This window comes from Pipistrellus kuhlii, unplaced genomic scaffold (genome assembly GCF_014108245.1).
Source record: "Pipistrellus kuhlii isolate mPipKuh1 unplaced genomic scaffold, mPipKuh1.p scaffold_m20_p_18, whole genome shotgun sequence".
In the NCBI taxonomy this organism is placed as follows: Eukaryota; Metazoa; Chordata; class Mammalia; order Chiroptera; family Vespertilionidae; genus Pipistrellus; species Pipistrellus kuhlii.
This window is the reverse complement of record NW_023425493.1, coordinates 24,298,798-24,312,129: the sequence shown is the minus strand read 5'-3', so window position 1 is coordinate 24,312,129 and position 13,332 is coordinate 24,298,798. Positions and strand designations below refer to the sequence as shown.

The following is a 13,332-nucleotide window of genomic DNA, read 5'->3' as shown; positions in this document are numbered from 1 at the left end:
AGTATGGAAGGAGACCCCATTTCAACCTTCTCACTGACCATTCTCTGCCCCCCATCTCCTTCTGTGCTCCTCGGGGATGTCAGTTCCTGTGCCAAGCCGACCCCCACCCAGACCCTTCTTCCGGTGGGGTGTGCCAGCCGGTCCTGCATCCCACATCCCCAGCTGTTGACAGTTTATTGCCTTTACCCAGAGGACAAAGAAAGGGGCCCCTGTTGTTCAACAATGGGGGAGAGATGGGGACAATGGGGAATTGTGCTTCTGATGGGGTGGGGACAGAGAAGGACAGGACAGACAGATTGACAGATGGGCTGGACAGAAGGGGTCAGGTTTCTCGAAGCAGCTGGTTCCCACCTTGAGAGCCTCTTCCCGGAGGCGATGCGCACCCAGGCACCGGAGGGCAGAGGTGAGGACTTCGCTGGGGAAAGGAGGAGGGGAGGGGTGCTCCATTCCCCCACAGCTCCTCTGGGTTTTCTAAGTTCTGGTCTATTAAGGAGTTAGTGCCCATGAAGCCAAGATTGTTGGCCCAGCACCTTTTTCTGCAGATGAATCAGGAGCCCATATGGAAAAATGCAGGCATCTGGAGCTTGACGGCTACGGAGCCTCATTCCTATGCCTATTGGTCCAACATCCTCCTACCCACCCATCAATACCCTGCTCTGGTCCAAGAGCGTGATGAACCGGGCGCCTCACTCTCTGTACTCTTGCAGGCGGTCATTTCTGGTTGCCTCCTCTTCTCCACACCCCTGAATGCGTCCCTGCCCCCTATCGCACACCCAGCATCTTCCCCTGGGCCCAGGGCAGTGAGCACTGCAGATATAGTGCCTGGTCACAGGGCTGGACCTGGGCCACTGAGCCTGGCTCGGAGAAATAATGGGTCATGAAGTGCTTGGACCCTCGGCTTCTCCTGTGAGCTCAAAAGTGCAAAAGGCGTGACTGCACTGACCAGATGCCCAAATCCAGGGCCCTGAGGTGCTTGGACCTCCCAGTGGCAACTCCTTCACCCGGAACCTCTTCCTCCAGCAGGACAAAAAGCTGCCTATCCCAGCTCCCTCCATCTCTGCGAAGGGACCAGCTTGTAACAGGTAAGTGCTGGAGCTGCTGTTGGCCTCTCTCTTTCTCTGTAAAGAGTGTGAAGATGCGGGTGCACTTGATCTAAAATGCAGAAATATAGATCAGTCATTAAGGAATGAAGCATCAGTCAGATCCTGATTCAAATCCCAAAAAATCCCTCCTCTTACAAGCTGTTTGACTCCACTCAAGTTTACTAAAATGCATGCACCTTTGTGTGAGTATATAAAATGGGGTTCAATCATATTCACACCTGCCAGGATTGCTGGCAGGTGTGAATATGAAAGTACACACTTAAAGTGCTTAGAGCCATCTCAGGCATGTGAATGACAGCTATTACTTTTTTTAAAAAAAAATATGTATTTTATTGATTTTTCACAGAGAGGAAGGTAGAGGGATAGAGAGCTAGAAACATCGATGAGAGAGAATCATCTATCAGCTGCCTCTTGCACACCCCCTACTGGGGATGTGCCCGCAACCAAGGTACATGCGTTGACCGGAATCGAACCCGGGACCTTTCAGTCCGCAGGCTGACGCTCTATCCACTAAGCCAAACCGGTTTCGGCCTGACAGCTATTACTATTAGTTCCTTGGTGAGTCTGTCCCCACTATCACTCTGCTTACCAGGTTCTCCTGGACTGAACTGGTTCTCTTGTTTGTGTCCCTGAACCAGATACTTTCCTATTAGCCGTGGGGAAGTCCTTTCTGTGCCTAACTCCCATTTCTCTTTCTGCAAGGTCGTCTTTGACCTCCATTTGCAGAAAGATGGAGCTCAGGTCCTAAGCTTTCTGGCTCCTCCTCAGTGTTTTCTCCCTCTCACCATGTCCCAGTTCTCCTTCCCAGAAGTCCTGCATACGAGCTCATTCATTAACACACAACACATATTAACTTAGCACCTACTGTATGCCAGAAACTATGCTGGGAGCTGCAGAAATGAGCAAACACATACACAGCACTACGACATAGCAGACACTCTTTTAAGCAGTTTGTGTATGTTATTTTTCCTCACATCCTCACAACTTCTCAGTAAGGGAGGTGTGCATTATTATCCCTATTTTACTAATCAGGACATTGAGTCAGAGAGAAGTTAAGTAATTTGTTCAAAGTCATGCAGTTAGGAAGTGGAGGAATCAGATTTTTAAAATGAATAAAACTAGGTTAAGGGGTCCTCAGTTTTCAAAATAAATATCAAGGTGAAGAAGATATATAATAAAGGAGAAAAGAACTACTGAAATAGACAACTATGTTTGAAATCTTTTTTGTAACTTTATACTTTATAATTCCTGGAAACCTTACTCCATATACATATGTATTTCAAACTCACATTGCTGACTTAGCTGCTGATAAAAGTACCCCTAAGGGGGGGAAATCCCCAATCCAGAGCAGCGGGGGAGTTGGACAAGTGTGGTGAACTGGGCGGGGGTGGGGTGGGGAGAGAAAAGGCTTCCCAAAGGAGGTGAGGCCCAAACTGATGTCTGTGAGGAGGTGAGCGTGACCTTGGACTATTCTGGAGCCAGAAGTCCAAGTGTGGAGTGCAGCGCAGAAGGCACGGGTGGCCAAGTGCAGGGAGAGACTGGATCACAGAGCAACTGGGCTTTGTTCTCAGAGCAACAGGGAGAGACTGTCTTAAGCAGGACACGTTTACTCCGGCTTCCGATGGTCATGCGTGCTGGGAGAGGATAGAGACTGGAGCAGACAATCCAGATGGCAAAACCTGGGAAGTGGCACTTGTGATGAGAAGGGAATAGGCAGAAGACCTGCTGACTGGGGGTGGGAGAGAGGAAGAGGGATGGGCAGAGGTGGGGTGTGGTTGCTATGGACCCCCTTCGCCTCCCCCTTTCCTTTTGCCATGAACATAAGCCCTTTTACTGCCCCAGTCCCTCTGAGGAATCCCTGCGGGGAGTTTACTCCACCCCTGCTTTCCCCACCCTGTCCTCACTCCCTTAGTCCTAAAGAATGCCCACCCTTTGTGCCTCTAGACCCAGCTAGGCTGACTCCCCATCATGCACCGCTGGCTCAGTCTCCCCACACTCTGTCACTTCCTCCTCCTGGGGGCCTTCGCCACCTCCCACAAAGCCCTCGGCGACCCAGGTAAGATCTCAGCTCCCGCCCGGAATCTGTGGGAGAGAAGCGCCCGGTGTGGGGAAAGTGGGGAAGGCACTGTTGGAGGTGCCCAAGGAGTGAGAGTGATTGCTGAGTGGGCAGAGGAGAGAATGGGGCAGGCCGGGGAACAGGGTCTGGATGGGCACTTGGCACAGTGGGGGTCAGGGGGTTCCTGCCACTGTGGCCCCCTCTGCTCAGCATCCTACCGGGGCCCCCACTACCTCCTGCCCCCCATCCACGAGGTCATTCACTCTCGTCGTGGCGCCACGACCACGCTGCCCTGCATCCTGGGCACCCTGCCTCCCAGCTACAAGGTGCGCTGGAGCAAAGTGGAGCCCGGGGAGCTCCGGCAAACCTCCATCCTCATCACCAACGGACTGCACGCCCGGAGCTACGGGGCTCTGGAGGGCCGAGCCAGGATGCGGAGGGGGCATCGGCTAGACGCCTCCCTGGTCATTGCGGGCGTGCGCCTGGAGGACGAGGGCCGCTACCGCTGTGAGCTCATCAACGGCATCGAGGACGAGAGCGTGGCGCTGACTCTGCGCCTGGAGGGTGAGGCCGGGGGTTCCAGCCCCTCCTCTCCAGCGGGGGAGAGGGCCGGGGGCGGACTCGGGGATCCTAGGGCTCTTGCCTCGACATATCCCCCGCCTTTCCTTCCCCTTCCCTCGTCCGCTGCCCTCCCCGTGCTGTCTGCCCTCCACAGGTGTGGTGTTTCCGTACCAGCCCAGCCGGGGCAGGTACCAGTTCAATTACTACGAGGCGAAGCAGGCATGCGAGGAGCAGGACGGGCGCCTGGCCACCTACGCCCAGCTGTACCAGGGTGAGCGGCCCCGGGCACCGCCTGGGTTCCCTCCGGGCTAACGGGGCCCAGACCTCCGGGTCAGGCTCCTGCCTAGACGCCTCTAATCCCTCGTCTCCCTCCAGCGTGGACCGAGGGGCTGGACTGGTGCAACGCGGGCTGGCTGCTCGAGGGGTCCGTGCACTACCCTGTGCTTACCGTGCGTGCTCAGTGCGGCGGCCACGGTCGGCCTGGGATCCGCAGCTACGGGACCCGCGACCGGAAGCGCGACCGCTACGACGCCTTCTGCTTCACCTCCACGCAGGCAGGTGAGGGGCGGCGAGCTCGGCGCCGGGGGCGGGATCTGACGGGTGGGGCGGGGTCTTGATGGTGGGCGGGGTCTGGTGGATGGGGCGGGGTCTGACGGATAGGGACCGGGCGAGCGCTGCGCTGGGGGCAGGGTCTGGCGGGAGGGGCGGGGTCTGGTGGGAGGGGCGGGGTCTGGCGGATGGGAGGAATCTGGCGGGTGGGGGCGGGGTCTGTCGGATGGGAGGAATCTGGCGGGTGGGGGCGGGGTCTGTCGGATGGGAGGAATCTGGCGGGTGGGGGCGGGGCCTGGCGGGTGGGGAGGAGTCTGGCGGGTGGGGGCGGGGTCTGGCTGATAGGGGCGGGGAAAGTGAAACCCTTGGGGCTGGGGACCCGCACCCGCAAGGTTGTCTCTTCAAGGCCTGGCCCCGCCTCGCTCCGCCCACTCGCTCCAGCCTGCCTCCCGCAACCCCACCCGCGCCCCTGCCCACGCCTCCCACCCAGCCCGGCCCGCTTTCCGCTTTCCGCAGCCTGGCCCTCGCCGGGAGCCCGCATCCCCGCTGCACCCCGCACACCCTGCTCCCGGCCCGTCCGTGACCCGCTCCGTCCCCAGGCCGCGTGTTCTTCGTGCCCGGGCGGCTGACCCTGTCTGAGGCCCAGGCGGCCTGCCGGCGGCGCGGGGCCGAGCTGGCGAAGGTCGGGCACCTGTACGCGGCCTGGAAGTTCTCGGGGCTGGACCAGTGCGACGGCGGCTGGCTGGCGGACGGCAGCGTGCGCTTCCCCATCGCCGCGCCGCGGCCGCGCTGCGGGGGCCTCCCCGACCCCGGCGTGCGCAGCTTCGGCTTCCCGCAGCCCCAGCAGGCCAGCTACGGGACCTACTGCTACTCCGAGTAGGGGACCCTCTGCTCAGCATCCGGGGCCCCTTCCGCACGCGCGACAACGCCTGCGAGTCCTGCGGGGGCTCCTGCTGCCCTTTCCCTCCAGCCTCTCCTCCCGCCAGATGAAGAGCAGCCCCTCCGGACCCGCCTCCCGGGACTCCTGCGGGTCGGGTGTCGGGAGGGAGGTGGTGGCGTCTCGGTGGCGGGGTGTAGCTGCGACTGGACCTGCGGATCAAGGCCCCGTGGCGGTTCACGTGCCCCCAGCAGACTACGCAGCCACTGCCTGGGGGTGGGAAGGGCGCCCAGGGGACATGAACTGACCTCTGTATACAGCAATAACACAACTGGAAGTTTTTGTGTTGGACGAAGCTGGAGGGGGATGAACTCATAAAGCGTGCAGACTGCGCCTATGGAGGGCTACTGCCGCTTAGGAGGAGCCTGCAGGAGGGGATGGCGAGGAGAGCCCCAAACAGCTGACACTCCGTGAGCTTACCGAGCTCGGTACAGACGCGGAGGACCCAGGGTGTTTCGCCAAGCACCGCCAGGGAGCGCCACAAACTCACCTAAGATTACTTCAAATCCAACCCCTAGTCCTACACCCGCCACAGAATAAATAAAAAGAGAGACCTAAAAATATCTATAAATGTGTTTGTATCCTGCCAGTCTCCCAGAAGGGTTCTCAGGACTACTATTAAAGAAGGGAAAATTATACAGTTGTTACAACTAACGGGAAATCAACCCCATGGAAGGAGGAGGCAGCAAACACACCAGCACGTCCCACAGGGCTGATACTGGGGGTGACTGTGCATTTGGTTTAGCGCTCACCACCACCATGGCCGCCAGGGAAAAGGGGCAGCTGGGCCGGAGCACTCTTAACATCTGGCTAAAGGAAGCATACTAGCAACTCTACGTACAAACTCGAATGCCATTAATTCAATCTTCATATATATTATTTTTTACTGTTCAAGCAATCTGTCTGCACCACAAAAGCCTGGTCTAGAGAATAGTAATGACAGGAGCAAAGGTCATGAACTCTTTAATGGCACTTTATACACGAAAACGTGCACTCCAGGACGGTTCTTGCTATGATTGTTAAAGATAATTTGTATAAGGGACAGAGAATGATCAAAGAATAGCATTTTCAATAACCCTCACTCAGATAGCAAATGAAATATTTGTGCTAGTTCTAAGCTTTGATTTTCCTGTCTTGGTCATTGGCTAATATCTTCCAAGGTTGCTGTGAGCAGAATTGAGACAATGCCTGTACTGGGTAGTACATGTCTGTTACACATAGGAGGCACTCAGTAAGTGGTAACTATAATAATGATTATTATTATAACAATAATAGCAATAATAGAACAATTATTATTATTCAGGTTCCTAGCAGGTAGCTTGTAAGATTGGTTGTTGTATGGCATTGTATTAGTCAGAACAAGCTAACTTATGATGCAATGACAAACCCCAAATCTCAGTGGCTTAAAATAAAAATTTCTCACTTAGGTAGGCTACATGTACATTATGGTCAACAAGGGAGTGGGCCTTCTCATTTTAGTTATTCAGGGACCCAGGCTGATAGAGTAGTCACCATCTCAAATACTGTTAAGTTACTATGCCAGAAGTAAAAAATAATAGCTATGGCCCAGAGGGACACCCGTCCCTTCTGTTCACAAGTCAGTTTTCCAGAACTGATTACATGGCCCCACTCAGTCGCAAGTGAGCAGGAAAGAGCAGTCACCTTGGCCCAGAAGCAAAATTGGAAATACTATTTGGTAGCAGCAGCAGTACCCAAGTCTACCACAAGCACCAAGGAGGGCAGTATAGATTCTGGGACACATTGGTATCCCCCCCACTCCCTCATCTTATCTCAAAACCATTAACTGAATTTAGGAAATGAATTCATGTAATGAATTATTGTACATCCACAAAGACCCTTTTAAAAACAAGTTAACATTTACACGTTTCAGGGGTTTGGATGTGGACATATCTTTTTGTGGCTACTATTCAACGCACCCCCATTAGCTTTTTATGTAATACCTACTGATGATCATTGTCGAGAGCCATTATTTCATTAGGAGTACAAAATGGAGATGTTCAATGTTGTCATCCCTCCTTCACTTTTTAGCTGTACTCTATAATCATCTAAAAAGGAGAATTTCACCAGAACCGGTTTGGCTCAGTGGATAGAGCATCGGCCTGTGGACTGGAAGGTCCCGGGTTCGATTCCGGTCAAGGGCATGTACCTAGGTTGCAGGCACATCTCCAGTGGGGGCAGTGCAGGAGGCAGTGGTTGATGTTTCTCTCTCATCGATGTTTCTAGCGCTCTATCCCTCTCCCTTCCTCTCTGTAAAAAATCAATAAAATATATTTTTAAAAAATAAAATAAAATAAAAAGAAGAATTTCTCTCATCAACTATTTTGCTACCTTGACATATAACCCATTCAGAAAATGTAAGCTTAATGCTTGATTCTCTTCCATTTTTCTTAGATAGCTGCTATGGACTATATTTTGTGCTTCCCTTCCTCCCCCCCAAAATGAATTCATATGTTAAAATCCTAACCCTCAAAGCCATTGTGTTTGGAGGTGGGACCTTTGGGAAGTAAGTAAGTCCAGAGGGAGGATCCCTCATGAGAAGAGAATCAGGAGAACTTGCTTCTTCCCTCTGCTCTCCACAAGGTGAGAATGCAATGCGAAGCTGCTGCATGACACCTGGAAGTGGGCGGTCACCACAACCAGATCTGCTTACTCCAGAACTGTGAGAAATAAATGTTAGTTGCATAAACCACCTCATCTATGGTCATTTGTTCTAGCAGCCCAAACTGACTAAGACAGTGTGGTTCCCTAAAAGCAGATATTGAATTAAGGTTGTTTGCGCCCAGCTAGCGTGGCTCAGTGGTTGAACATTGACCTATGAACCAGGTCATGGTTTGTGGGATCCCTTAACACGACCCGCGTGGTTCAGGGCCCACTCAGGGTCCGGTTTCTGGAGAAGGCCGCACACTAAAATGAAGAGAGAGACTGGAAAAGAGTTAATTTGGGAAAATGGGGGCCAGGCAGGAAGTCTACCTCTAGTGGGAAGACTAACCGCTCTCTGGCTTTTTACCATTCCTTTTATTGAGATTCTGAAACAAAGATATCTCTTAAGGAGGAAGTTCTAACAGCAGAAAATCAACTTACATTTACATATGATTAACAGATTAAAGTTGCCTCAAGCACCACTATCTCAACTATACAAAGAGTTAATGCCTCTGACCATTCAGAGCCATCAAGGTCGCATAGCTCTTTTTACATTTTTTTTTTTAATAGTACTCTTTGCCTTTATTCTTTGTTATAAAGTTCTATACAATTATATATGGTGGTGCCTTCCCCCCCCCCCCGGCCCCGCCCCGCACTAAGCTAGTCCAGGTAAGGGGCAATGTGAGGTGACTTGCTTCAGCTGTCATCCCAGATAAGGATAATTGCTTCTGGTGAATAATCACATTATGGCTTTCATCCTATTTCACCCTCTGCCCTTTGGAGGAACAGCATTTCTTCTAAGTTGCTTTGTGTATATGTGTATGAGCAAAACCACAGTTGAAATATTATTTTTCTTAGGAAGAAATCTCTGATTCTATTATATTCAACGGTTAATATTGTTCATCAGATTTTTAAAATTTCCTTGGTTTTTATATTCACTTGTTGATAGTTACATATTTGTTGTTCATAATTTTTATCTTTGTTTACTTTCTCTTCTGAAAGAACCCCCTTCAGCAATTCATATAATTCTGGTTTGGTGGTGATGAACTCCTTTAGCTTTTTTTTATTAGTGAAGCTCTTTATCTGGCCTTCGATTCTGAGTGATAGCTTTGCTGGGTAGATTATTTTTGGCTGTAGGTTTTTGCTATTCATCACCTTGAATATTTCTTGCCATTCCCTTCTGGCCTGCATGGTTTCTGTTGAGAAGTCAGCTGACAATCGTATAGGTGCTCCTTTGTAGGTTACTACCTTCTTTGCTCTTGCTTCTTTTAATATTCTCTCTTTGTCTTTTGCTCTTGGAATTTTAATAATGATGTGTCTCGGTGTGGTCCTCTTTGGATTCCTTTTGTTTGGAGTTCTGTGTGCTTCCTGGACTTGCAAGTCTAATTCTTTCACCAGGTGGGGGAAGTTTTCTGTCACTATTTCTTTCAGTATGTTTTCGATATCTTGCTCTCTCTCATCTTCTGGGACCCCCATAATTCTGATGTTGGTTCGCTTGAAGTTGTCCCAGAGGTTTCTTACATTATCTTCAATTTTCTGGATTCTCTTGCCTTCTAGCTTCTGTGGAGGAGTGTCTTCTGGCTCTATATGTTCCAAATCTTTGACTTGATTCTTGCAATCTTCCCTTCTGTTTTTAGGACTCTGTAAAATATTTTTTATTTCAGACAATGTATTCTTTATTTCTTGTTGATCCCTTATCATTTCTTGTTGACTCCTTATTAATTCTAGTTGATCTCTTTTCATATCCTCATAGGCCTTGTCCATCTTTTCTAGGAAATTCTTGAAAAACCTTATAAGCGTAGATTTGAACTCTATATCCAGACGCTTTTTGTCCTCCATTTCTTTTGTTTGTGATCTATTTTGTTGTCGCATTTCGCAGTTACAGATGGGACGGGATTTCAGGGTGGAGCCTGCAGCTTTGGCTTCCGTCAGCCCCGCCCTATGCAGGTCCTTCAGTGCTTGCTGCCGGCGCCTCTGAGAGAAAGGTGCCCTTGATTTTCGCCTGCTGCCAAACAGTCTATGCTCTCCCCCAATGAGCCCGGTATTGGGGTTCAGTTCAATTGGAAGTGGAGTTGGAGGTGGCGTTCAGAGCAGTCTGGAGCCCAGGTCTCCTTCTCGTCAGGGCAATCCCGCGGCACAGCCGACCGTCCCTTCTCTGCGCGCAGTGTGCGTGCCTCCGGGACCTCCTTTCGCCTCTCCCCTGGGTTCCGCCTTACAGCCCGGCTCCCTATGGCTGAGCCTGAGTCCCCGGGGTCTGGCCTGGAACTGGGGTTCAGAGCAGTCAGGGGCCCAGCACAGTCGGAGTTTTATCTCCTCTCCGCTAGAGTACGCCCGCCAGGCACTCGGCCTCCCTCCTCTCCGGCTCCGTCCTCTCCACGAGCGCCGCGTGTCTCCGTACCTTGGGCTTTTCCAGCTCCTCCGCGCCTCCTTCTGGTTTTCTCCTTGCTTCTCGCTGTAGAATTTCCAGTCAGTCAACCTTCCTGTAATTCTGGGCAATGTCCGTTTTATATTTTAGTTGTAATTTATTGAAATTGTTGTGTGCGGCTGCGGCTAGGTGTTCACCTGGGCGCAGCCATCTTGGATCTCTCTCTTTTTACATTTTATCTCCAATGACAATGCTAGGTTTTGGTTCCCTGTTCCTGGTTCCTGGTTCCAGGTTCCCGGCAATGGTTCGATTCCCAATCAGGGCACATGCCTACATTGTGGGCTCAGACCCCAGGGTGGGGTGTGCAGGAGGCAGCCAATTAATGATTCTCTCTCATCACTGATGTTTCTATCTCTCCCCCTCTCCCTCTCTGAAATCAATAAAAATGTATACTTTTTAAAAAAGGCATTGAGTACAAGTAGTTTGAGTATAAAACTGAGTTCAAGGTCATGCTAAGACGCACAGTAGAGGAGTGGAGAACTGAGACAGGAAAGGGAAGGAAGCCATCGAACGCTGTGTAATAGAGCAGGTGGAGGAACTGAGGCTCAGTCCTTTGGGGGAATTCTGAAAGACAGTGCAGAACCTGTCTCAGAGAATCCCACCCAAGGGGCAATGGACTAGGGTATCATTGGGGAACTTCCTGTTGGAAGATTTAGGGTTGCTTCTGGAGGCATTAACCCTCTAGTACTCCAGGCTAGCCCTGTGCTCAAACATGTTCCCACGGCCAGAAAAGAAAAGAAAAGAAAAGAAAAGAAAAGAAAAGAAAAGAAAAGAAAAGAAAAGAAAAGGAAAAGCCCTCAGGCAGTCACAGACGTTCACCAAGAGCCTTTTTGTAGAGGTGAATGCTGAAGAACATGGATCATATCTACAGTCCACCCTTTGCAGTGCTCAGGTCCATGTATGGTCCCATGTCAAATTCACTTTGTCCTGTCACTGGTTCTTCAGCACGGTGGCTGATTGCAATTTCTAAATATTAAAAAAAAAAAAAAAAAGTGTCTTGCAACGGGAGGGCTAGTGGGACAAACTACAATAACCATTGCTGCAGTTGGTTCCAAGGCTGTAATCAATATTCAGCATCTCCCTCCTCTAATTAATTCTGTTGGTCTCTGGTGTTTGCACAATGGAAAAACCCAGACCTTCATCCTGAAGGCCTCAGCCTTTCATTGCTGTGCCCTTGAGAGACCAACATTGCTGCAACTGCCTGCTCATGATTACCATTGGACATGGAATAACCAAAACCAAATGTCTTTGTCAGTATAATTTTTTTTTGGTCTACTGGTCGGTAAGTTGGCATGACGTACCCAAAATGACCCAGCGGCTGCTGTTGCCTTAGATTTAGTGGTACCCTTCTGTGACTCCTGGTAGACCCCTCTCCCAACTAGGAACTAGGGATTCTAATTCTGCAGAGCTTACGTTTATAGGAACAGGAAGCACAAATTCCCCACGTGGACCATGGGCTGATTGTGAAGGAGTATTCTACTTTCATACCCTGGTTCCTGACCCATAATTTCCAGCTGTCTGGGATACAGCCCCGTACAATGCCACTTATTAAAAATATATATGTATTTTGAAGGTCAATAGCCCAATCCCAGAGGATGTTTCCTCAGCTGGTAGATTTCAGAGAGGAAGGGAGAGGGAGAGAGATAGAAATATCAGTGATGAGCCCTGACCAGTTTGGCTCAGTGGATAGAGTGTCGGCTTGTGGACTGAAGGGTCCCAGGTTTGATTCTGGTCAAGGGCATGTATCTTGGTTGCAGGCACTTCCCCAGTAGGGTGTGTGCAAGAGGCAGCTGATTGATGTTTCTCCCTCATCGATGTTTCTAACTCTCTATCCCTCTGAAATATCAGTGATGAGACAGAATCATTGATCGGCTGCCTCCTGCACACACACCCCCACTCGGGGGGAGGGGGTCAAGCCTGTAACTCAAGTATGTGACCTGGTCATTGATTCATAGGTTTATGCTCAACTACTGAGCAATACCACCTGGGTCCAAGCTGGTATTTAGATGTGTTGTAGAGAGACCATGCTAGTGGACTGTCAGGCTGGCAGTTTCAAGGTGATGTGGTATATCAGGGGCCAGTGGAGACTATGGTCCTGAGCCCATTGTCACATTTCCTTCACCATGCTGCCCAGTGGCTGGTGGGGCTCCTTAAGGGATGGTACCATGGGGAAGGGTCAGTGTCTGTCTCTATATCAGCCTTGGTGAGAGGGAGCCCTTGCTGCTGAGCCCTCACATAGTCTCCGTGTCTGCTGCACAGCTACTCCATTCATGGCCCATTGTGCAAGCATGGTGGAGGACAGAGGCTGGCTGTTACCCACCAGAATCCTCCTGTTCCCTTGGCTATTCAGTGTCTCCTCTGCAGTGAATGTTCTTTAAGGGTTCTGTCACAGGACACAATGCCCACTGCTGTACGTCCACCCCTATAGCTCTTCCCCAGACGTTCTTATCTCCAGTCTTCCAGTCTTACCCTTTCCTGGCTCCTGGCCAACCAACAAAGCCATTTGCCACTGTTCAAGAGTTCATGCATATACTGCCCTCAAATCCCCTCTCTCACAGCAAAGTGGATGGCCAGTGTATTGCCTGAAACCCCCTGGGAGGATCCTCCCTCAGCACTGTCTTTCACGGGCACCCCTAAGTGGGTCTGTTGTGTGGCAGCAGTCCATGTTTAGTTCACATCAAAATATCAGAGTGACCCATCCAAGAAGCAGACCTAGGCTTTTTCCTCCTCGGGAGCATGACCACAGAGAAATCCCATAAAACTAACTATACAGTGAGCTGAGAGAGAGGCACGGCTGCAATAGAGACAAGCAACGTGGGAGCCTGGCTTCCCGCTCACGCAGCTTACGTGCGCCCTCTGAGCATGCTCATTCCCAATCACAAATGTGCTGTGGTTTTTTATTGTTGTTTGTTTTTTAAATATATGTTATTGATTTTTTTTACAGAGAGGAAGGGAGAGAGAGAGTTAGAAACATCGATGAGAGAGAAACATCAATCAGCTGCCTCCTGCACACCCCCCAAAGGGGATGTGCCCGCAACCA

General features: G+C 50.9%; 1 protein-coding gene across 6 annotated transcripts; it reads left to right on the top strand.

The window, feature by feature from the left end:
- Positions 1-245: 245 nt before the first annotated feature.
- On the top strand, positions 246-5,702 carry HAPLN2 (hyaluronan and proteoglycan link protein 2). Of its 6 annotated transcripts, XM_045583274.1 has the most exons (7): positions 263-403; positions 1,024-1,082; positions 3,048-3,159; positions 3,370-3,723; positions 3,875-3,991; positions 4,096-4,278; positions 4,869-5,702. In XM_045583274.1, exons 3-7 carry the CDS (start codon positions 3,072-3,074, stop codon positions 5,147-5,149), a joined length of 1,023 nt encoding a protein of 340 aa, XP_045439230.1. In that variant the 5' UTR covers positions 263-403; positions 1,024-1,082; positions 3,048-3,071; the 3' UTR covers positions 5,150-5,702. The 6 variants fall into 6 exon arrangements, with proteins under 6 accessions (XP_045439229.1, XP_045439231.1, XP_036297874.1 ...); XM_045583273.1 differs by having other exon boundaries at positions 246-403; positions 3,048-3,723; positions 4,786-5,038; XM_045583275.1 differs by having other exon boundaries at positions 256-403; positions 3,048-3,723; positions 4,096-4,274; positions 4,869-5,038.
- The last annotated feature ends 7,630 nt before the right edge of the window (positions 5,703-13,332 follow it).

Bases quoted from the DNA above. Each gene is read 5' to 3' on its own strand.
- HAPLN2 (XM_036441981.2), top strand. From the start codon at position 3,072: ATGCACCGCTGGCTCAGTCTCCCCACACTCTGTCACTTCCTCCTCCTG. The intron at 3,724-3,874 runs GTGAGGCCGGGG...TGCCCTCCACAG, and splicing joins GCTGACTCTGCGCCTGGAGG to GTGTGGTGTTTCCGTACCAG. The intron at 4,279-4,868 runs GTGAGGGGCGGC...CTCCGTCCCCAG, and splicing joins CTTCACCTCCACGCAGGCAG to GCCGCGTGTTCTTCGTGCCC.